The sequence below is a fragment of the Cydia strobilella genome, chromosome 16 (genome assembly GCF_947568885.1).
Source record: "Cydia strobilella chromosome 16, ilCydStro3.1, whole genome shotgun sequence".
In the NCBI taxonomy this organism is placed as follows: Eukaryota; Metazoa; Arthropoda; class Insecta; order Lepidoptera; family Tortricidae; genus Cydia; species Cydia strobilella.
Genome location: NC_086056.1, coordinates 6,365,329 through 6,389,155, shown reverse-complemented (window position 1 = coordinate 6,389,155; position 23,827 = coordinate 6,365,329). Strand labels below are relative to the sequence as shown.

Here is a 23,827-nt window from a genome sequence, read left to right as displayed (position 1 = left end):
TGATATTCCGTACATAAGTTCCGAAAAACTCAATTGTACGAGCCAGGATTTGACCGACCTCCGGAATCTCCGTGTGATTCAAAGAAGCTCGGAATGAAATTGAATGAATATAATATCCTCAAAGCTTTTACACATTGAAAGTAATTTTTGGTTAAGTTTAACTGCTGCTGCTAATTAACATCAGAAAGTAACTCCTCGCTGACACGATTTTCTTGTTTGGCGATGCGTTTTCAGGTCAAGCTTGGAAGTAATTTTACTAATTAATATTTTTAACCCATAGAAATGCTAAGGTAGATAGGAAACTGAACATGATCATGTTCGACGGAACTTCATAATGAAACGATGTACCTACATTTAAGCCGTATTTTAAAAATTAGATACAAAGGGGGGTTATAAATAAAATCAAATAAAAATCGTTTATGCATTGATTCATAACGGTGGGTGTTAGTATAAAAAATCTTAAAAAACTATGTTAACTACTAAACAAATTAATAAAATAACATATGTACTTATACGTTCAAAAATATTATCATTTATTAACGCAGACACCAAAATTAAAATAGTAGCAAAAAAGCCAACGACACGAGGTGTTCCCAGGCGGTCACCCATCCAAGTACTGACCTCGCCCGACGTTGCTTAACTTCGGTGATCGGACGAGAACCGGTGTTTTCAACGTGGTATGGACGTTGGCGACTATAACATCAAATGTTAATATCATATTTTTATCACTTATTTTATATAATTTCAGTAACTAAAAAAGATATAATCTCAGGATATAATAGCACATAATAGAGCGATACTGTCATAGTAAATTTTATAGCCACAGTTAACTCACTGCCATCTATCGACACACGATTAAAACCAAAAATAAAAATATCAAAAAATGTATTTTATATGTGGATAAATGTTTTTTTTATTTGCATTAATTATTTTTATATGATTTTGACCCATGTTCTTTCACTGATATGCGTTAAAATTGTTAAATAACAAACGAAACAGTCAACGCCATCTATTCGAGAGTAGGCCAAATGTGGTAAAACGTAGTGGCGCCATCAAATTTTCTTGATTCGAGAATCAAATTTTCTTGATTTTCGAGGCACTTTTTTCCTTAGACTGTATCCATCTAATACGGAGTATTACCAATTACCAAATCAATTACGAAGACTGTTACACAGGTAAATTCCACTCACGAAATCGTGACATCTAGCGGTAAAGGCCAAGACTTGTAACCAGTCCCAAGTTTTAGAATGTACCTATATGGATTGCACGAAGTGTAAGCTAAATAATGTCAAAACTTGACACTAGATGTCACAGTGAGTTATTTTAGGTAATAAAATATCACTTACGATAAAAATGTTAGTAAAACAATTATAATAAAATATTATGAGAACTGTGCTGCGGTTGACTCTGTCACAAGGCTATTATACTTACTTTACTCTTTGCTACATCTCATGAACCGTGTTGGTGATAGCTAGACAGTTGAAATTTTCACAGATGCTGATGTATTTCTGCTGTTGCCGCTATAACAACAAAAACTGAAAACAGAATACATTATAAATATTTAAGTGGGGCTCTGGTACGAAACCCTCAATGCGCGAGTTCTACTCGCACTTGGCAGGTAGTTTTTGATATTTTTATACATTTTCATTTTTAGTCTTAATCGTGTGACGATAGATGGCAGTAAATTTACTGTGACTAAAAAAATTACTATGACAATAACCCTCTATACTGCCTATTCTCTTCGGTATAATGCTGCATGAAATTTAAACATTTCACGCATGGAGACTATATAAAGGAGCCAAATCTCTATGTATGAAAAGTGTCCATCAAAAAACAGTAATTAGGCGGCGCCACCATACACCGAATTACTACCAAAAACAACCTACGTAATTTGGTCGGGTTATTTGTTGCCTTATGTCCCAGAGCCTAACTAGCGCCACCGGAGAGATTAGGAACTATTATTTAAAGCTGAAAGCGATCACTTTTGCAACAATTCTGCCTTAAGAGATTGGCATCCTTTCTATACCATCCATAATTTCACGTTACCGTCACTTGTCAAATTGCTTTTGATCATGTTTTGATCTAATTTACAGCGACATCTGTTAAAATAAAACAGAGTCGCATTAAAATCAGTTTGTTCTCGTTGAGGTGTTTGTTTTCTAAATTGTTATTGGCTCTAATAGGCGTAATGTCATAACCCTTTTCTGTATTGGCCAATCAGAAGTTTCCATTCTTTTAGACTGCTAATTGACAACCTACTTTGACAAATTCATCTGAAGCGATCGTGATCGTGGTGTTGGTGCGTGTCTACTGTGCAAATTCACAACAACAAAGTGTATTTTTCGTGAAGTGCATTGTAAAATGACATAATTCGTGACAAGTAATATAAAACTGTGGTGATAAAGTAAACAAAACGGACAAAATAATCGTGCAAAGCGATGTGATACTATCCTTGGCAGTGTTCAAGATTGTGGTCATATCGCCAAGTTTCATAATAGTGTCACTCAGATAATATTCGAGATGTCTTCAAAGCCGAGTAATCAAAAACGAAGGTAAGGACATAACCAGTTCATAGTATGAGCATTTCCTGCTCATGCCAGCGTCGTGGAAGTAATCTAACCTAATAATTACTTGAGCATAGCATACTATCAGCGTTCAGAAAAACTTTCTCTCTCAAAGAGCTCTTTAAAAGCTTTGTTTACTCGCTGTCTATAGGGTAAATTAATAAAACAACCATAAATAATTAAGATCCCTTCTTGTGTCTGTAAAATTAAATACCATGTAAAAATAATGTGTATATTGCCAGATGGTTACTACCATAAATTACTGTGGGCAATTTTTTGCGTACTTTGTACCTTAAATCTCGCCATATTTTTCATGATAATTAACAAGTTCTTCAGGTCAGGTATGAATCATGTTTGCAGTTACTGCAATTCCGTATTGTTTTTTTATCCTGTTTTTTAATCAAGTAGAAACTATCTTTAGTTTGGTTTAGAGATAACAGCTGTAAGATAAGCTGAATGTTGCTTACATACCTTTAGGTACACTATTTTGAAAGGGTTTCAAATACTACTACTTTATTTTACATGGATTTTTAAAGAATGTATGTACATTCAATATATACATACATTCTTTAAAAATCCAAGTGTGTGTGACTGTGACTTGTGACTTGGCTTGATTAATGGTATAATTCCCGATCAAGTGCCAGCCTTGTATTATATTAACTGTGCTAAAACCCTAACCAAACCTGTTTCCTTATTGTTCCGCCGTTCGTTTGCCGAATGTACCGTTCCCGCGATCTGGAAATCGGCTTTTATTACTCCTGTTATAAAGAAAGGTCCTAAAACGGATGTGACTAATTATAGACCCATTTCCAAATTGTGTATTATAGCTAAATTATTAGAAAAAATAGTCCACATACAGGTTTCATCTGTACTCAAAAATTCCATAGATAACTCTCAACACGGGTTTGTCCAACGTAGGTCAACTGTGTCTAATCTTGCTTTACTTAATGACTTTGTCTCAGAGGCAATGGACAATGGCCGTCAAGTGGATGTAATCTATACTGATTATAGTAAAGCTTTTGATCGAATTGATCATGATATTCTAATATCTAAGCTTTACTTAATTGGTATAAGGGGTGATCTTTTAAGATGGTTCATATCTTATATAAAAAATCGCTGCCAGTCGGTGGTGATCAATAATTATATATCAAGCTGGGTAGCTATACCAAGCGGAGTGCCCCAAGGCTCTTTATTAGGTCCACTTCTATTTAACATATTTATAAATAACATTAGTACCTGTTTCCAGTTTTCAAAATTACTTAGTTTTGCTGATGATATGAAAATTTTTGCTAAAATTGATACGCTTGCCGATACATATGCATTGCAATCCGATCTAAGCCGGCTAGATAGCTATTGTATAAGAAACAAGCTAGATTTAAACCCCTCCAAATGTTTCACTGTAACTTTTTCTCGTAAACGTGACATAATTCCTGCTTCATATTCGTTAAAAGGTGACATTCTACAGCAAGTAGAGAGCATGAGGGATTTAGGTGTTATTCATGACTCCAAGCTTATTTTCAATGACCATATTGACAGTATAGTGGGTAAAGCAGCTAAGTCACTTGGGTTTATAATGCGTAGTTCAGCTTGTTTTACTCGTCCTAAGACCCTTAAAATCCTGTATTGTGCTTATGTAAGGAGCAAGCTGGAATATGCATCTCAGATTTGGAATCCTCAATATCAAATTTATGTTGATAGGATTGAGCAATTACAAACTAAATTCATAAAATTCCTCTGCTTTAAAATGCATGTAAATTATAATTCTGCTAATTATTTTAGGCTGTGTAAAAAACATCACTTAATCCCACTTGTTAAACGCCGGGAAATTGCGGATATTTTGTATTTAATAAACATTATTAAAAGCCATGTTGATTGTCCTAGTTTACTTAGTAAAATCTCTTTCACTGTTCCATCGAGAAGGTTAAGGCACTTACGTCCCATTAGTACTAACGAGGCTTCCACTAAATATAGAAAAAACAGTTTTTTGTGCAGGGCAGGCAAGACTTTAAATAAAGTTTTGCTTAATTTAGACTTCGATATATTCAATGATAGCATATCTGTAATAAGAAAGAAATTAATTGCATTTTATATGGGTGATACTTCTAGCGCAGGTTCGGACTCGGCTTACTAAAGTTGTCCTTTATAGGTGTATTTGCTTTTTGTTTTTTTTTTTATTTATTTTTTGTTTAATCTTTAAAGTTTTGTGCAGTCAGCGGTTGAAGTGCATGGTTACTTTCTGAATGAATTCCATTCCTGTTGTGTCTATGCGGTTTTGCAGCTGGCAGTACTCACTAACCTTGGCTTGTGCTGTCGGTACTTGTGTGTTGAACTGAATTTTAGTTATATTTGATTTTTGTATATTTAATTTTTATAAGTGAGAACCTGTAATTGGCTCTGTAATTCTATTGTAGCTTTAAAAATGTTTATAGCTGTTGGTTTTCCATGTATGAAATAAAAATAAAATAAAAATAAAATTACAAAGATATAAAATACTGAACCTCATTGGCCATATGACCAACCATTTTTGTGTTTACATTCTTTTTACTCTTACATCAACACAAAACACGGAAGGTTGTAAGTATAAACCTTTTTGGTACTCAATACAGTAGAGCCTTGCTAATACGGACACTCGCTAGTCCGGTGACCTGTAGTCCGCACGGTCTCCATGCGGGTGCACTGCACTTGATAGTCCCAAATGTTGAAATTTCCTCTATAAGAATGCCTTCAAAATGAAATGCGAAAATGTTAAGCAGGAGTTAAATTTGACATACTTTAGTCATACTAGAACAAGAAATTCTATTCTTTGTTATGTTAATTATATTTTAGATCAAATCTTGTTTTGATTGTGTTATTCTAATTTTTCCTACATCTAAGAATCTAAGGTGTCAATACATCATCGAATGAGAACAATTTTTAAGACTAATATGGATGTATTGATAGCAGAGATGGGCAAAATTTATTCGAAAGGCGAATAATTCTTATTCAATAACAACATTATTCTCGAATGACCGAGAGATCAGATCCGATAGTCATCCAGACAGGCTCGATCCCCCAAGGTAGTGTCTTGGGGTGCATTTTGTTTTTAATCTATATAAATGACTTACCAAATGCAATAAAGGAGCAATGCGCTCTTTTCGCAGATGACGTTTCGGTGTTGCTCTCGTGTTCTGATAAAATGAAGCTTAAAATGAACTAAGTGTAACAATTAAACATTTTTAAAGCTGGTTGGATATTCATAATCTTCAAACCAATCTAGAAAAAACCAAAATAATCCAATTTCAGAATTCATAATTCTTTATTGCAACGATGGTACAGTATAGATGTAAATTATAATATACAATAATACAATGTCTCACATGGACCCTGTAAGGGTACAGCATATCAATAGCTAATTTAAGCCCTACCAAAAATCAGCATTACCAATTACTTTTAATTACAATATTACAACATTAGAATCTGTTGATTCAGCTACTGTTCTGGGTATTAGACACAAACATAAACTGGAAATCGCACATCAAGAGACTGTCAAAAAAGCTATCCTCCTTTTTATACGCGCATCAAACGGGCGACCGACTTCCAAACTGCCCTTTCTGTATACTATGCATACGCGTATTCAAGAATTACTTACGGTCTCGTTTTATGGGGTAATAGCACTTATATTATATTGCTGAGATAATGAGTGTGCCTGATGGATAACTTCAACACCTCGCTTTTGCAAATTCTTTTATTTTACATTGAAAGCTTTAACAAAATAAGTTCAGAGGTGAAACTAAAATACAAAACTTGTGCATAATCACGTAACTTATAAAAAAAACAATGCTCACCTCACCACGAAAGTCTCCCAATTAGTGTATCTTGATTCTCACATGTTATTGTTATGTTATTCGTATAATTTATCGGTCGACGTAGCCGTACATACTCGAATTTGAATCTTATGGCTTAAAAAATAAGATTGTCATTAATTTAGGGCCTACCTACCGTGAACGGTGAAACATGTCTTTCGCTCGTTCGTCTATTTGTCTCTCTATCGCTAGAATATGCTCGAGTGATAGTAAAGAAAAATATTTTCTCGGTAGTCCCTTAACTAGCCCTTAATAAGAGCTCATGGTAACTAAATTGCAGGGAGATTTTTTTTAAAGACTATATATTAGGAAGCAGAATCTTTTGTAGAATATTATCTCGAAAGCAATCAGCTTTTCAGAGGATTACGTAATATTTTAAATAAATTCAACAAACAAGTTATACATTGACGTATCGTGCCGATAACGGGATCGATAATATCTATCAAACCTGTATTAAACAAAATAAATCTGAATGCATTTTTTTTTATTAGAAATACTTACCTACCTCTAACATTTTGTTATAACAAACGCAAATAAAATACCGGCGCTTCAAGTAAAACAGTGCGAATCGTTCTGCAAAACACATTTTTTCTTTATTATGGAAAAATGCGAGTTTTAGTTATAATAAAAACAACGTAGCTGCGTAGCGTGTTTTTATGTTTTTCCCTAATATACACATTTTATCATAAAAAGTATGCATTAGAAAAAAAAATTATATCGCTCTAATTGAAAATTTCTTGAAGTATACAAGGATAATTCATTTGATTACATTAGGAACAAGAACATACATAAATACTTATGGAACATGTTTTTCAAACGTTCTTTTTAGCTCTAATCAAGTAATCATTTTTCAAACATGCAAAAAGAAAATTAAACGAATAAGAGACATATTCATTTGACAGATAGCTTTTACCAACCTTATATTAATAGGTAACCAAAAATTATGTATTTAGTTAAAACTTACAACTGCGCAAAAGTCACAAAATAAAACAACGCATACCTATGTCGGTTGTACTTTCCTTCCAATCCGGATAAAATGCGTCCAAGTCGTCCCGCTATCTTCTTCTAGGTCTGCCTGAACCCCTGCCTGCACCATCGACGGTGTTCCGCGGGTCTCGGTTACCATTTAGGCCCACCTTTCAGGCGGCAGACATGCCCGGCCAGTGCCACTTAAATACACAGCCCATTAATGTGCAAAACTTCCAAAGAATGTCTACAAATATTTTACGTGACAGCTACTCCATAGGTATATAAATGAATGTCTTAGGGACCACCATTAAACGCGAGAGGTATAACAAGCAATTAACAAACCATCGGTATACCTTATCTCTGTGCAACAAGGTTTACTTTACGTATTGTTAGTTAACAGTGTGAGCAATGGTTAGCATCAGAATCGCGCACGCATGTATTTCACGCTGTGTACCGCTACAAACAACGTGCATTTGCTTCCTAAGATAAGATGTGAAAATAAACAAGTATGAAGACTATGTAGAGCAAGTGAAGCGGGTAATCTCTGGAATTCTTTCCCACTCTATAGGTTAACTCCTATATGGCGTATTGTGCGTATCAACTCCGATATTGCGTTTTCTTTATAGTTACTTTCGGTTAAATAAATGGAGTGTGTCAAAAATACCTACAGAGCTACCGTTTACTTTTATTGCTATTGATGCGTGATGTAATAGTATTTTATACAATCGTGATATAATAGAAAGCTTTTCAGTCGAGTACCGTGTTTAAGCAACGAAGCTTGCTGAGTTGCTTAAGTTAAGGTACGAGATTGAAAAGCTTGATTATATCACTATTGTATACAATACTTTTTCTACGAGACAAAAAAATAATACTTTCAACTAGTAGAATCATATACTTAGGTAAACAAACCAAAAGTATACAGCTAAGATACGCGAGCTGCCGCAGCCCGCGATACCTTCATACTCGTACGCGCCCCGGCCGCCGGGCCCGGCGCCCCCGGCGGGTTGGTCAACGACACCTCCTCGTAACTCATGAGGCCCTGGTACCTGCTCCGCGCTAAATTCAATTTTAAGACAGTTTTTTTCTCGATTTTAGCCACCGTAGCCTATGGAGACTAACAAGCAACGCTAAGCGGTTTTCGTAGGATATGGATGTTGCTATATGAAGGGTGTCACATGCGCGTTTATGACTTATGAAGCAATTGTTGGCCAACCAATCGCAAAGCAGATGCGAGGCAGCAGCGTGTTAAAGTAGGTTAATTTGCATTAAATCGAGTCTCCTTAAACAAGAAATATTTTACTGAAATGTATGTATAGGTAGTTCTATTTAAAAAAAATTATAATTGACTAAACCGTATCGATAAAATTCTTATGCTTAAGTCGGAAGTGCCATAGACTATCCAACGTTGAAAAGAGTAAGGTTGTAGTGTCGCATATGAAGTCGTAATACACAGATTATACTCGACGAGTAGAAAAAATATATTTTTTTATTATTTAAATAGGTAGGTAGGTTTTAATAGGTAGGTCACTTTTTAGCGATAAGACCGCCTGTTGTTACCTGATTATATTTTTTCTTTAAAATTTTCTTTGTAGTTTTACATGTATGTAAAATGTATAATGTTGGTGCAATAAAGAATATTTACTTACTTACAGTCAACAACCCTTTTTTGTACGTAGACCTTATTGTGCGTTATTTTTATTTGAAAGTTTTATGTTTTATGCGAAAATAAATTACTTTATTTCTATTTTTTTAACTGTGATAATCGTAGCAAAGAATATATACCTACTTAAGGGCTCATTTAGACGGTGCGAGAATTCGTAGCCGTACGAGATGTATTCCATTGCGGTATTTGATCGATTAATTTTATTGGTTGTACCTCGGTAGTCGGGTTATTTAAAGAAACTCGCATTTGAGTTCTTACACTGTCCGTCTTATTCGAGGCAAGACAAGGCATTTCATTACAGCACGAGTAGTAATTCTCGGACAGAGAGAATTTTGAAGAGAGATTTCTTGTTTGTTATTTATCAAACCCCTCACTATGTCTGACTGACGGAAAATAACGAGTCAATATATAAGGGTGATGGCAGAAATAGCTTGCTGTCACCTGTTTTGATTATGAATTGCATACTCATAGGTACAGATAATACATATAATCTTATTGGACGGAAATGGCGGCCGATACCCGGATTTGTAATCACATGGTTGATAATATTGCAGACTGACCGACGGCTGAATGATCGTTGTTTTTATCTTATTTTGTTTGTCTTCACCATTCTTTAGCACCGAATCTCTGGAACATACTGCCGTCTGTTCGCAAAGACCAGATACATATAATATCCTATTCAAAGACCAGCAGTATCGAAATTAATATGGTTTGGGTACTTTTTGTCCGAAATAATTTGTGCTCATTACTCTCATTAGATTATGCTATAAAAAGACATGAGACATCCTTGTAGAAATCAAAACACAATGGACAATTGTCCTTTTACAATTGAAAAAAAAAGATATGCTGGCTATCCTCGGTGTAACCTTAGGATATTGTAACTGAGTCTAAAATTAAATAACTTTTGGTTGCTTGATTATACTTTCAGCTATTACGCTCTGAATTCGTTATTCGTGAAGGCGTTGTTTTGACAACTGATGAAAGGTGTCAGGGTCAATCGGTCATAAAGTTTATCTGTTGGTAGCACAGGAATGGATTTAACAGTACATTTCTGCTATTTTCTCAATACATTTAGGGAGCTAAAAATGCAAATGAATGTTGATATTTTTATCTTTATCGCAAAATTCTAGCCTTGGTTTCACTTGACTTTAGTTAGCCTACATTATAAACATTTTATAATGTTCATAGCATCACAAATAAATACACATTTGAATTAGAAAAGCCTTAGTAGGGAAAACGTGTGGCAGAGCCTTTACTTTGTCTGTAGGTATCTCTTATACCTGTTATTATTACGAGCCTATTGTGTCCCACTGCTGGGCAAAGGCCTCCCCCCTTCTTCTTCCACTCCTCCCGGTTATCTTTTATACATAATTTATTTTATTAATTGTTTTTATGTTCATGAGTCGTTACACTGAAATTTATATTAATATTAAATGTAAATAAAAAATCTCGTTATTTAGAAGTTTTTAATCGATTAAAAATATTTATTTATTTATTTAAACTTTATTGCACATAAAAAGTGTACAACAGGCGGACTTAATGCCATTATAGGCATTCTCTACCAGTCAGTCAGTCAGTTTGCGCCTGATGGATTCCATCAAGTCCGAATAATACTGAAGCGTTATCTTCGTATTTGCGTCGACACTGCCGTTTAATTAAATGTCTCGAACAGCAAATCCCTTTTGAAATAACATATCTTGATAAATGTTGCCTCATATCTGCGCCCGCAATTCTTGCCAGGGTCGAAATTGATAATGTCTCGTTATCTATTAAGTTTTATATCGACTTTTTGCTACCATGCTAGTTAAGTTGGTTTGAGATAAGCGCATCTGCCACTATCAGTAGCTCGCGGATTACGTCCGTAGATGGACTTCTTGATGGTGTCCTAAAGCGAAACAGGCTTTAAAATGGTAATACACGGTTACGGGAACAACGTCCCTCTCCAATGCCCAGTCGTGGGCCGCATGGAGGATATTGGATGGAATTTGCAGTGTCCAATGACAGGCCAGTGGTCTAGACAGCCAGTGAACAATGTGGCTCTTAGTGCTCCGAGTGTTTACCGTGAAATCCCTCCAGTGGAGTGCTATCCTGGAAGCTATTACGCCCCTAAAGCGCAGTATTTTCCTCCCCAAGTGGCATATCCTCGGACGGTTCCACAATACCAGGCGCCTATTATGCCAAACTTACCGTGTAACCAGGCGCAAGAGTGGGATTATGGGAGTATGTGCTACAACGTGAATGGCCAGCCTTGCCAGTACACCAACGTTGTCGACTTGGAAGATTTTATGTGAGTGCTTCACCATGCATTACATTCTTTCTTCTCCATTTTCAGCGGCTTCTTGACCACTATTGATAAATGTAAGTTGTGATTTTATTATCGTGATCAGTGACTGTTGATATTTTTATGCATTCACCAGAGGCCAATGTCGTTTATTTGGCATAATGCACCACGCGTTTTCGGCGTGTTATTCAATATTATGATAACGCCGATATGTCCCAAATAATAGGGTTTATGATATACATACAATTTTATTACTATTATTTTTCCCTAATTTGAAAATGTTGCAATACCAGCTCACATGCCTATTACTGGATTACCATTGCTTTGTGTAGCGACATTAATTAAGGATTATTAATTTTTTATCACTCGCAACGCAACGAATCGTCTGCAATAGGGTAGTTGAATTTATTTTTATGAATGGTATCAGTCGATCAGGTTTGTTTTGAGGATCAAAAATGTCTATACGGGACCCATTGCCTTAAAGGAATATAAAAGTCACAAATGATAGTCAAAGTCTGACAATCGCACTTTACTGACGAAACGTTCCTAACTAAATGGCAATACAGGGGTAGACGTGTGCGCCGCGCCGACGCGCCGCCGCCGCCGGGCTTTTTTGCCACGCCGCCGCCGCCGATAAATGATCGGCGTGAAATCGGCGTGACCTTGAGTGTTGTTAATTAGCTATTCCAAGTTGGTATTTGAATTACAATATGGATTTTTTTGTCAGATATACGTCAATTATTAATTAAATAAAACAGAAGAGCCAGTTGCACAAACTGTTTCACACACCGATTAAAGTAACTGAGTAATCCTCAGTATTCAGCGTCAAGAAATATGAGATAGCGATAGGTATATGAAGTAGGATTTTTTCTTCTTAATTGTGAATTCACATTGTCTCACATACGAAGGCAGAATCCTCAGTCATGACAAGACTTACGAGTTTCGAGCAACGAAAACACAGGGCTCATGTAGACATGTACCATGGGACCTCAAGGTGGAATAGAAAAGGAAAACTGACTGGCTAATATTGCGACCCATCCTTGCTTATTTGCTTGCGCCTTAAACTGTATTTAAGTCCAGCAAAAATCTGGAAGTAATGATGTGCGAATACTCTCGAAAAAAAATCAAGAGAAAGAGAGAGACAGAGTGACAACACTGTAGATTCGCATGCCCTACGGAAATGTGCAAGCTGTAAATAGGTGAAGCAACATTTTCTTATCACTCGTTGCTATGGTTACAGTCACCTGGGTCACTGGGGCTTTCAATTAACCAAACATTTTTGTAGTAGGTACTAGTTATAAACGTATACGCCTTTCCATAATGGGCCATCTAACAAGAATGAATGATAATATAATATGACTTGGTACAAAAGTTCTTGTAACAAACTGTGCTACTATTGTCGCCTGCCTGACGGGAATAACAACAGCAAATACATCAAAATGGCGGCTCTTCTAAAGAAAATTGAAGATAAAAGTTCTAGAGTTCAACCGTTCCAAGAAAAAAGTAATGGTAGTAGACAGGGCAAATATTCTCCCAGTTACCAAAGCACTCGGCGATTACCAAAAAGCGAGCTAGTTTGTATATCTTGGGTTGATAACCAGTGCCGAACTGCCGATGGTTGAACCGCCGAGATATGCCGCAGAGCTGGCATGGCTAAGAGTGCTATGGCTAACCTCGAAAAGATCTGGAAGAACAGAGGTATTCGACGTGCAAATAAAGTGCGCTTGCGTGCTCTCGTCTTTTCAATATTCCAATATGGTACTGAAACGTGGAGTCTCAAAAAGTGTGAAGTGGCAAAGGTTGGTGCTTTTGAGATGTGGTGTTGACGAAGACTGCTGCTTATACCTTGGACAGCTAGAAAAAACCCCAAACTCTGAGAGCTCAATATCTCCACTCACCTCTTCACAACATGCCATGGGCGAGCCCTTAGATTCCTCGGACATATCATGCAATTTTTAACGTATGATATGAAGAAACAAACGTGCTCGAGTTGGAGCATGTGTGAGAAGGTCGAACGCAATGAAGAGGTCGGCTTGCGGTAGTCTGCACCGTGCAGTCCACACGGCTTATGACTGCGCGAAATGGAGACAAATTACATGTGATCGCGATCCTCAGCAATGAGAAAACGAGAAAGAAGATACGTCTCGGTAAGCCTGGTGCTTGTACGACAAGAAAACCGTTAAAAGGAAGCCATAACAGCCCACTATGTCTAACAAATTTCAAGGATTTTGGAGTTCTGTTTTGTTAAAGTCCGTCAATACGATAAACCACGGAAATCATAAGAAAATGGAGAGTTACAGATCGGATCGTAGGTCATTGGGACCAGGTAACCCCTTAATCCAAGTTACTAGGAAAATTAAGTTATTATACCTATCCTATATTATTCATTTACAAATCCTATTTTACTCACAGCCTATTCAAAACTATACTTAGTTCACTGGAATCACTGGCCAGCAACCTGGATTGATCAAACTTTCAAGAAAAACAACAAATTAACGATTTTTCTTACGAAACCTGAAAGTCAAGGTCACGCCGATTTCACGCCCAAAATACGCCGCCGCCGCCGCCAATTTTTTGGCAAACGCCGCCGCCGATCATTTTTTAATCGGCGCACACGTCTATACAGGGGTCCCTTTGTTTGACATAATTATTGAAAGTCATAATGTAATCATATTCCTCGCGTTATCCCGGCATTTTGCCACGGGTCATGGGAGCCTGGGGTCAGCTTGACAACTATTCCTAAGAATTGACGTAGGCACTAGTTTTTACAAGAGCGACTGCCATCTGACCTTCCAACCCAGAGGGGGAACTAGGCCTTGTTAGGATTAGTCCGGTTTCCTCACGATGTTTTCCTTCACCGAAAAGCGACTGGTATAAAATACCATTTTTTTTCCTTTTTGTGTTTAAGAAAACTTATATTCATGAAATAAAACTATGAAAACGGATTGTATCGCGTATTATTTCCACTCGGGTGAAGGAACACATAGCTGATGTCAAGCACCGTCGACCTAGGTCTGCTGTCTGTGAGCATGTCATGGATAAAGCCAATCACTCAATCAAGTTTGATAAGCCTCTGGTTCTTGCCAAGGAGAAGCGTTACATACCCAGAATGCTGCGCGAGGCCATTGAGATTAAGAAATATCCAAACTTTAATAGGGAAGATGGCTTTTCTCTACCACCAGCTTGGGATCCTGTAGTCCACCTGATAAAGGAGCAAGCGAGACATAGACTGTGAGACCTTAGTGTTGGATGATGCTGGACATTCTGATGTTTTGAAAAGATGTGTCCCGCCGAGTTTGTTGCCGGTCCCATATTGGGATACCCTCCTACAATTTAGGAGGGAATTAAATCTTCTCGGGTCCGTGGTGTAGGGTTGGAGCCGGCATAGTTTTTATCGCGTATATATATATATCTTTACTTGAAAAATAATTATAGTGTATAACTAGCCTTATGAACCGATTTTGCATGTACAACCAGCCTTAAAGTTTGTAGTCTATGATTGTTCATTATTTTAGTATGTGGGTATTTTTGCACTTTGTAATTTTTCCTCAGTCACCCGTTGACCACGAACGCTGTAAAGAGTTCGAAACGTCGGGATGTATTATAAATTCAATATACGCGATATAATCCGTTTTCATAGTTTTATTTCATGAGTAACTATCGCGGTAACCGAAGACAATATTAAAACTTATATTTTTAAACTTTAATTATTTTTAAATTCAACATGTGTCAACAACGCTATTGACGTTACAGGCCAATGGTGATATTTATTGATTTAATTATAATTATTATCACCATATTAAAGATAAATATGGCTATCTTGTGATCTGACGCTGTCCCTAACGGACTAAACATGTTTCATATTTCAAAATGTAGGTAACTATATAAAATAATCTTAATTATGTGCAACTGAAAGAGAATCTGGTTGATTCTTTTAATAGGTTTTCTTGGTATGAAAACACTGCTGGGAAGCCCGATTTAAACACTCGGAGCATGCAGAAATTACCTATTATTCGCATGGCAATACCAAGCAAACGTATTTCATCAGGCGATCCAGTATAAGCTTCACACATAAATTCTTCTTTAGTTATTATTATTTACAACGACGGGACTTAATCGCGTAAAATAAGTATTAAACCCACCTCCGACGTTTCGAGGACGGCGTTGTCCCCGTGGTCTCGGAGAAGACTGGCTAAAGTTGACATCAACATCTTCTAGGCGCGCGAGTTTTTCGAACTACCCGCACTTGGTAGTAGTTCGAAAAACTCGCGCGCCTAGAAGATGTTGATGTCAACTTTAGCCAGTCTTCTCCGAGACCACGGGGACAACGCCGTCCTCGAAACGTCGGAGGTGGGTTTAATACTTATTTTACGCGATTAAGTCCCGTCGTTGTAAATAATAATGAGTAAAAATCGTGAAAGTTTAAATCAGTGTTCTTCTTTAGTTAGTTTTTCTGAATTCTTACTTAATTTTTATTTTGGCTATATAAAGGAGTAGCACTACTTTGATCACCTGACCTCCACGAACCTTAGAAATGCTTAGAGCTTCGTGTAAGATTCTCAGAGACCCCAGTTGCTTCGCCCAGTATACTTCTATTCTAAGTACCAGTTCTAATTGCATGTACCTGCATAGGTAAGTAAGTATATGTATGGTTGCGTCTGCCTCCATGCACGCTCTGCATAGCTTTCTGTATATCTAAATTAACAGGTATTAGAAGAGCTTGTGTCCTGTTATTATTTCTACCTGTATTTGGTTTAGTTTGTTGTCAGGAGTGTTTTGGCGAGTTTCTAGTTGAGTTTCGGCTGTTTTGGTCCCCATGCAAGATCCTTAACAAAAAAGCGTAATAGGAGATCACATGTAAACTGGTTTTTATGAAGCAATGTTTGTCAAACGATGGGAAGAACAGACGCATTGTCAAACATGCGTTTAGTAGTCATGAAATGGTTTCGTTTTCAACGTGTTTATGCGATTACAAATAGGCCGCTTAGGACGGCCGCCAACAGGTCTAGTGTTTTCGTCTGCTGACCAAAACCATGTGACGGATCATGTAAAACCCGGCTTTTATTTGTTGTACTTGATATGCTTATAATTGTAGTTTGTTATGCTCCTTTTTTTTCAATTTTTGTATATTACTTCAAAGGGGATATGTCCTTGGCTAAGATAATTTTAGAAGAGTTCATTCCTCTTTGAGTCAATCTAAGAATTTGCGATATTTGAAACGTATCCAAAATCTATTTTAAGTAATCCATTACTGATCCTTATATGTATTGCACTATTAAATGGTCATTTTTTGAAATGACGAGCAAAGATCACACGAAAATAGTAACATTGTTGGTTTAGCGCGCTTTTTTACTGGCAAATAGTTTTCTCAAGATTGTAAGCAACGTTTTGTTTACTAGTTACGTATCAGTCTCATTTATCTCACACGCGCTATCTCATATCCTCTCTTTGATTGACCCTTCTCTATCTATTATTTATTTATTCTTATTCGGGTAAATTACCACTTCATTTTATAGTATGAATTTTCTCAAATGATTTTTACGCCATTTGAAATCATTTGAGAAGATTTATATTATACCTGTCATATTTATGCTCAATGGTCTCTTCAAATAGGTACACCGTGTCATACATTATTGTAAATCGTCTTGCTTTACATTTACTCAATTCATTATATTCTAAAGTCATCCACACTACACTATAGGTACATATCATTTTATTAAAGTTCTCATTACAAACCTGCCAGTTTTTGTGTGTAGTTAACAACACATTTGACTGTAGGTATCCAAGGGTCTCAATGACAGCTGTCGAAAAAGTTTTCGCGAATAACTCGAATCGAGTGCAAAACCAAATCAGCCTCACTCTGGTATAGTAACAGACGAAATGTGTTTTCTTGCATACCAGTTTATAAAATATTCGACCATATTCGAAACATTCTATAAAGTATTTACTTAATTGTTTCGTGCGTCGTTAATCGGGTTTCTAATGTACCTAATACCGGTTAGTCTACCGTACCCTCAGTCCGAATACAAAGTTTAACTGTATTCTGTACACAGTACACACGACGGTATCCAGCGATAACCTTAATTCTAAAATGACCTGCTCATTAACGAAACATACGTTCGCGATATGCTATCGAATGTATACATACTTAACATGTTTGTAACTTGGGTCATTTACTTTTTACTCGTTTATTAAAATTGAAAAACGTGTCGAGTATTGTGCCCAATACTATTGACCTATCGTATAGAATAGCGTTTTTTCCTTTTTAATTAATATAATCTAACTGTTTTTCGAACCGGACTGGTTATTCAATTACATCACACAAAGCCTCAGTGGAAGCATTTGGCATGGCGTTGATTTGTTGTGGGAAACCCTAAGGCCTAAGCCCTTACGCTATTATGAATATATGTGCCATTTTCAACCAAAAGGGTACTTATTGTCGGTTGTCAATAAGGCGTTATTTCCAAATAGCTTCAATTTAAAATCCACCTTATTGACAAGCGACAATGTGGTCGTTTGGTTGAAAACGTCACATTATGATTATAACTTCCGCGCAGTTAAGTAACCTTGATCGGTCTTTTTATCCATAGTGACATAAAACTGACCATTATAATTGGATATTTGACTCTTCGTGACGCTTGACTCAGAAACCTATGTATAATAAATTCTTTCTTTGTCGTTTCCTGAGGGCCTACCGCGATAATCTATAATCACTGTTTGTTATCTGTCTTACTGTCGCTCGAATATGCAAGAACGATAGAGTGCAGATAACGAAATTTCGATTTCCGCGGTAGGCTCTCTGATGACAGCCTAATTGGTTGAATTTAGTCTCATTTCTCCACTACCTGGCCCCTATTTCACCACGGTGACAGATGCGACAATTGTCGACATCACTGTTACTGACGTCACAGGCTACAGTAACCGCTTACCATCGGGCGGGCTGTATTCCTTTTGTCACATTCAATAGTACTCGTGATTCTGAGTCTAAATTACCCAAAAGTTGATGGTTTTTAGAAAAAAAGTAAATAGTACAATTTTTTCTGAAAACCCCCACATGAGAAAAATGCGTTCTATTTATCATAATGAGAGTTATTAATTGACACTTGACACGCTAACGCGTTGTTAATATCCGTGCTGGCAGTTTAGTTTATCTGTGTGTACTCTAAATGCGGACATATTGAGACTTGCCTTCGAGAAGTTGTCATAATGATAATTATCAGCATTATATAGGTAGGGTAACAGATAGTACGAACAGCAACACTTATCTTTACTGTCTATCGGTGGACCTTATTACAAAAGGCGTAAGGTCCACCGAAGGACAGTTAAGAGTGTGGGCGATGGTACAAGAGGTCATAGTGCAATGAATACAACCTAATAAAGGTATACATGCTGATTATACATATAACAAAATCATTATCGCGTCTAGGCGAAAGTTAAAAACTAATATCTGTAAGGTTAGCTTTATTTGGTCACATGAACATGTAAAAAAGAAAATTCTTTTCAGTCTTCGGCGTAATCGCCTCCCGTTTGATACTTTGTCAGATAATGCTATTGTAAATAAACAAAATCGTCAGCCGATTGTATCGCTGTGGAAAGACCGTGTTACGCGTTTCGGTGGCTGCCATTCCTTAACCCATCAACGGAGCGGTAGCTGACGTTCACGGAGGCGATGACTGACGAAATTTGCGCCTGGCTCGCGGTCCATTAACACGAGGTCCGTTTACTTCAACTTAGTCACGTTTCTGATTGGCGTCGAAATAAACATATAATCTTGTTTTAATTGGTCCTATTACTCGTATTGATGGATATAAGGAAAATCTTGTTTGTTTTATTTACTTTGAATTTTCATCTGTATAGATTTTCCATTGCCGTATGTACAGTCACCTGCAATAATATGCTACTCTTCGAAGGCCGCAAAAATATGTGACACGCTCTTATGGCTCTACAAATAAGATCGTGTCAGATATTTTTGCAGCCTTGTTGTGTAATTAGCATATTATTGCAGGTCACTGTACACTGTACAGTCGAGTTCATAAACATCTTTACAAACCTACGTTCCAAAAGATATATTTGCACGCCTCTAAGACTGGCAATATTTCTGTGAATATATTTTTGGTTGGAACGTTGGTTTGTAAGGATGTTTGTGAACTCGAGCAGGTTTTCCTTCAAAACGTGCTTTCGAAAGACTAATTACGAGTATATGCCTCACGGGAAAAACGGTCGAAGAGGACAGCTCAGAGCTGGTAACCGTTACCAATTTGTTGTATGTTGTTGGGAATGTTGGGCGTGGTATTGGTATCCCAAAACTGCCGGGAGACAGTGACGCAGGACATCTACTTTAGCGTAATAACGTCATCAAAATGGCTTCGTTGCGAATACTACTGCACATTGCAACCAAACTATGCTTTGCACGTTACACGTAATGTTATGCATTTTGATGTAAAACGTCAATGGACTCGTAACTGCAGGGACTCGACCTAGCAGAGAAATATGCCACTATACACTCGAGGGCAGTCAAAATGGGTGTCTGTTATCATTTTATATAGCTCTGGACGGCATTTTATGTGTCGGCCGCTACTTGCTTGCAAGTGCAACGAAGCAGAAGTTGATTAAGTAATCAATGATTACTTATATTATCAATACGTCTGTGTTTATGTAAATAATCTTATCTCACCAGCCACCGGCTATGCAGCCAGGATATTGTGTATTTATTTACTATCTTGACGTTCGTTTGATTCATTATTGACTTTCTCAATTTCTTTGTACCTCACTCACTTTAATATTTGTAGGTACTTTGTTTACTTATAAAAATCTGATGATTGATGATTAATGTTGGTTGTTATATTTTGTAATTCTAATAGCTTTGAACACAAAACGTGTAATGTAGTTTTCATCGATAAATGTGAAGTCTTACCTATCAAGAAATGGCCACAGCTGCGCTCGTGCGTCGGTACTCGGTAGTTACTTTACAACCTTTCGGCATTGTATTCTCAGAAAACGTCATCAATTATTTGAACGATTTCGTCTCCGCTTGTCAATTTCGAATCGTGAACGCAATTCACGTCACCGAATTTTCAATGACTCTTTTCTCATATCAATTTACTGCTGATGCTTCAGTTTACTTATTCCCATTGCTCATTTACCGTAGATGATTCAAAAGCTCATACGTACCAATGTGACTATGCCCTGCAGATCCATAAGAACTCTGGCTTATCAAAGGCAGCTTTTGTACTGGTTTTGTTTAGCGTTTGTCTTTATAAGTGCGGGAAATAACACCCCAGACGAACGGAACATATAAATTTGCCCACGTCACGTGATCTCAATTGGCTTGGATGTCGGACACGCTATTATTTTTGCAATCATCGCCAATTGCTTGCCACTTACCCGCTACTTGTATTAGTTGCCGGTTTGATAGCAAAATGACGGGGTCATTATTACAACATTGGCCTAGTGCTTTATTTATCATTAAAAAAGTTTTACCCTAACCAAGGCCAGGGCCTTTACCTAAAACAATAAATGATATATTTGCCCGAGAAACGAATATTAAGTCAATACCTAAAACCTGATAAATAAGACTCACCTGATGCCTCTGATGGAAAGTTATAAGGTCAAAGATTTAGCGTGGATGGACTTAGCTGGTTGTTTGCAATCAAGACCCATTAAACCATTGCCAGGGAATACAAATTACAGGACTCCTTAGCAGTTTGCATCAGATGAATAGAAAAGTTTTGTTCCTGGAGGGTCCGAATACAAAATAGTCATACAAAAAGTCAGAGCTTGTAATTACTTCGACAATTAATTCGTCTTAACACCACCACTTTTCTCACAAAAAAGAGGGATCTTGATTTGGTGGTTTTTATCTTGAAAACATTACTTCTTCGTGGTCAAACTTTTCTACGGAAGAGCTTGTTAGTAGGATAGTAGGTAATCCTAAAAGTTAATTCTAGTAGAGATTTAAGCCTTGAACGTCACTCTTTTTGCGAAAACAAGATAGTGCATTGGTACTTGATGACCATGACTCATGAGGAAGAGTGGAAACATATATAAATGGAAAATAAATTGCTGATGCGACTTTATAACTGTCGACGTCTCCTTTTAAACCTCATACGGATATACCTTATGTTTTATTTTCTGAACTTATACCTACTACTAAATATAACTGTAACTATAAATGAGAATAAATAGCCTACCGTTTAGCGGATTTCCTCCTAAATAATACAATACCTAAAACGATAAATTTCTTCTTAGGTTATGTCCTTATTTTTAGATAGATTTACAGGAAATATGAAATAAATAAATACTCTCTCTTTAACTTTCAAAAAGCCAAATAGCTACGTTGCATTTAGATTAGGGCTCCCGGTATCCGTGTTACACGCCGAAACGAATACCCGTGTTCTTAAGCCCGGCGGTACTAAGAACCCGGTTTACACGGAACCGCCGGGATTCGAAAACGTTTCGAAGGAACGTTCCCAAGAAACGTATCTCAGACACGTATCTCCGTTTACACGGGTACTTAAGACCGTTCCGAACGGGTCTGAATACTCCGAACCAGTTTGAGCCAATGTACAATGGTAACAAGGTCCACTATTATTATGTTGACTTCAGATGAATTCGTTTGTCGTACGATTTTTAAAGTGAAGCTTTTATTCTATCGCCCCAATTTATTAAGTTAAGATTAAATTAAAACCGCGATAATTTCCCATTTTTTTAGTTAAATGCCTACAATCCGAAAAAAGTTTCACTTGCATCGTGGTTTCATAAAACCCCACAATTACTTTTTTTTAAATTGTTTTTAACCGTATTCATAAAACATAGGTACTGAGCCATCTTCCTAATCTTCCTATGTTTAATAGTAGGTATACATAATTTTTATTTTAAACTATTTATATCATTTAATAAAACCGATTGCTTCTAAGCTAATTACAAAAATTTGATACCGATCATAGTTTTTTTTTATAATTACATAATGGTATAGTATTTTCGTTAATAATAGGTGTGCAGACAGAATACAATATTAATTAAAAATAACAGTTTAATTATTTCGTGGTTATTTTTATCTCGGATCTATTACTGCTTTGCGAAAACAACAAACCTGCCAACGGCGCAAAAAAGTTATTAGTAGGTACACAAAAGCGGGATTATCGAGTAATTTTACCCAAGAACCATAAAAACCCATACTACCTTGGATAACTTGCGATAATATTGCTAATTACATTAAGATAGATCTTTAAATTGGTAATCATTCATAATTCACTTTGGTCACTTTCGCACTAGCGTTCAGGTAATAAACTTAAATGCGCACGTTGCCGACCGGTGGTCCATCCATCCATTGTTTTCCAATATCCTTTTGTTTGTCATCGTCGAAAACATGTAGGTTCCCAAACTATTATCACAAGTGTCACCGCCAATTACAAGCTTTATGTCGTTGTAATAAGGTCAAAACATCTGCACAAGAAAATGTTTTCCATTGTTTTGTAGCTGCACCGCACTAAAAAGCGTTTTACTGTGGTACTAGGTACCTAAAGTAAAAACAATTAGAATTTATTGAGGAGGTGCAATTTTATCAAGTTGATTTAAAGTGTTTATTAATATATTAAATATATTAAAAACGGGTCACCCACGTGTTTTAAGTCGAAAACGCTCGACATGTTTCACTCCGTACCGAGGAGCGTCATCAGGAGCTTAAAAACTATAACGACCCGCCCCGGCTTCGCATGGAGAGTCAAGCATAATAAAATACATTCTGTAACAAGTATTCACTTCGGAAGCCTAATAATACTAAGAGTTCAATGTCCATTTGTCTGTCACCACTCACTAGGCTGTATCTCTTGAACCTTCGGTGGGCGAGTCCGACTCGCACTTGTCCGGTTTTTTTAGAAGTTAATAATGGGTTAATTATTCTTAAAATATAGACAGACAGCCATCGCGCACTTTTTTGTAGACCAATGAAAGGGAGACAAGTCCATCATACATTGATATCAAATAGATTGGGCAGCGTTTTCGATTAAGCCAGCGTGATTTTTTCTAACTTCATTAGCAAACATCGTCATATTTCTACCAATTTAAGGCCGTTCCATCGGTTTGCCGTTGTCTTTGTCACATTTCGCAAGAAAGAACGGGAAAGAACATATGCGCCAAGTGACAATTTTGATCGAATTTAGTCCGTTTTTATTTATTTTAAAAACGTTACCTTACAATATCGAAATTCTAAAGCTATGAAATTACTATTTATGTTAAGATTGTTTTTTCTTCTTTTTTTGTTTATAGTATTACATAATAAATAACCGAGTAAAGTAGGATTAAAAGTCCGAGTTAGAGGTTACTTTGGGAATTAATTGTATCGAGCGAAGTGTCATAATTCGTGTATCGGAAGCTATGTTGTTAAAGATAATATAGTCAAGAACTACATATATTTTTTCCACGTCTACGAATATCAACGCCTCTTAGAAAAACAGGATCATATAAGGAGATTTTTCGCCTTCTGGCTCAGGGAACCGCCTTAAACAAA

At 36.7% G+C, this 23,827-nt stretch overlaps 1 protein-coding gene and 1 non-coding gene across 3 annotated transcripts in view; one reads left to right on the top strand and one right to left on the bottom strand.

The window, feature by feature from the left end:
- Nucleotides 1–572: 572 nt before the first annotated feature.
- LOC134748665 (5S ribosomal RNA) lies at nucleotides 573–691 on the bottom strand. Its single transcript, XR_010128425.1, has one exon. It is a non-coding gene; the product is annotated as a 5S ribosomal RNA (ribosomal RNA).
- A 1,601-nt stretch (nucleotides 692–2,292) lies between these two features.
- The window catches only part of LOC134748237 (hypoxia-inducible factor 1-alpha-like), a 117,064-nt gene continuing 95,529 nt past the window's right edge, over nucleotides 2,293–23,827 (top strand). Inside the window, exon 1 of one of the 2 annotated variants that reach the window (XM_063682960.1) lies at nucleotides 2,293–2,552. In XM_063682960.1, coding sequence (XP_063539030.1) covers nucleotides 2,521–2,552 — 32 coding nt within the window. In that variant the 5' untranslated portion in view covers nucleotides 2,293–2,520. Of the gene's footprint in view, nucleotides 2,553–10,900; nucleotides 11,326–23,827 lie in introns of those variants that run through there. The other variant, XM_063682957.1, reaches the window with a different exon arrangement.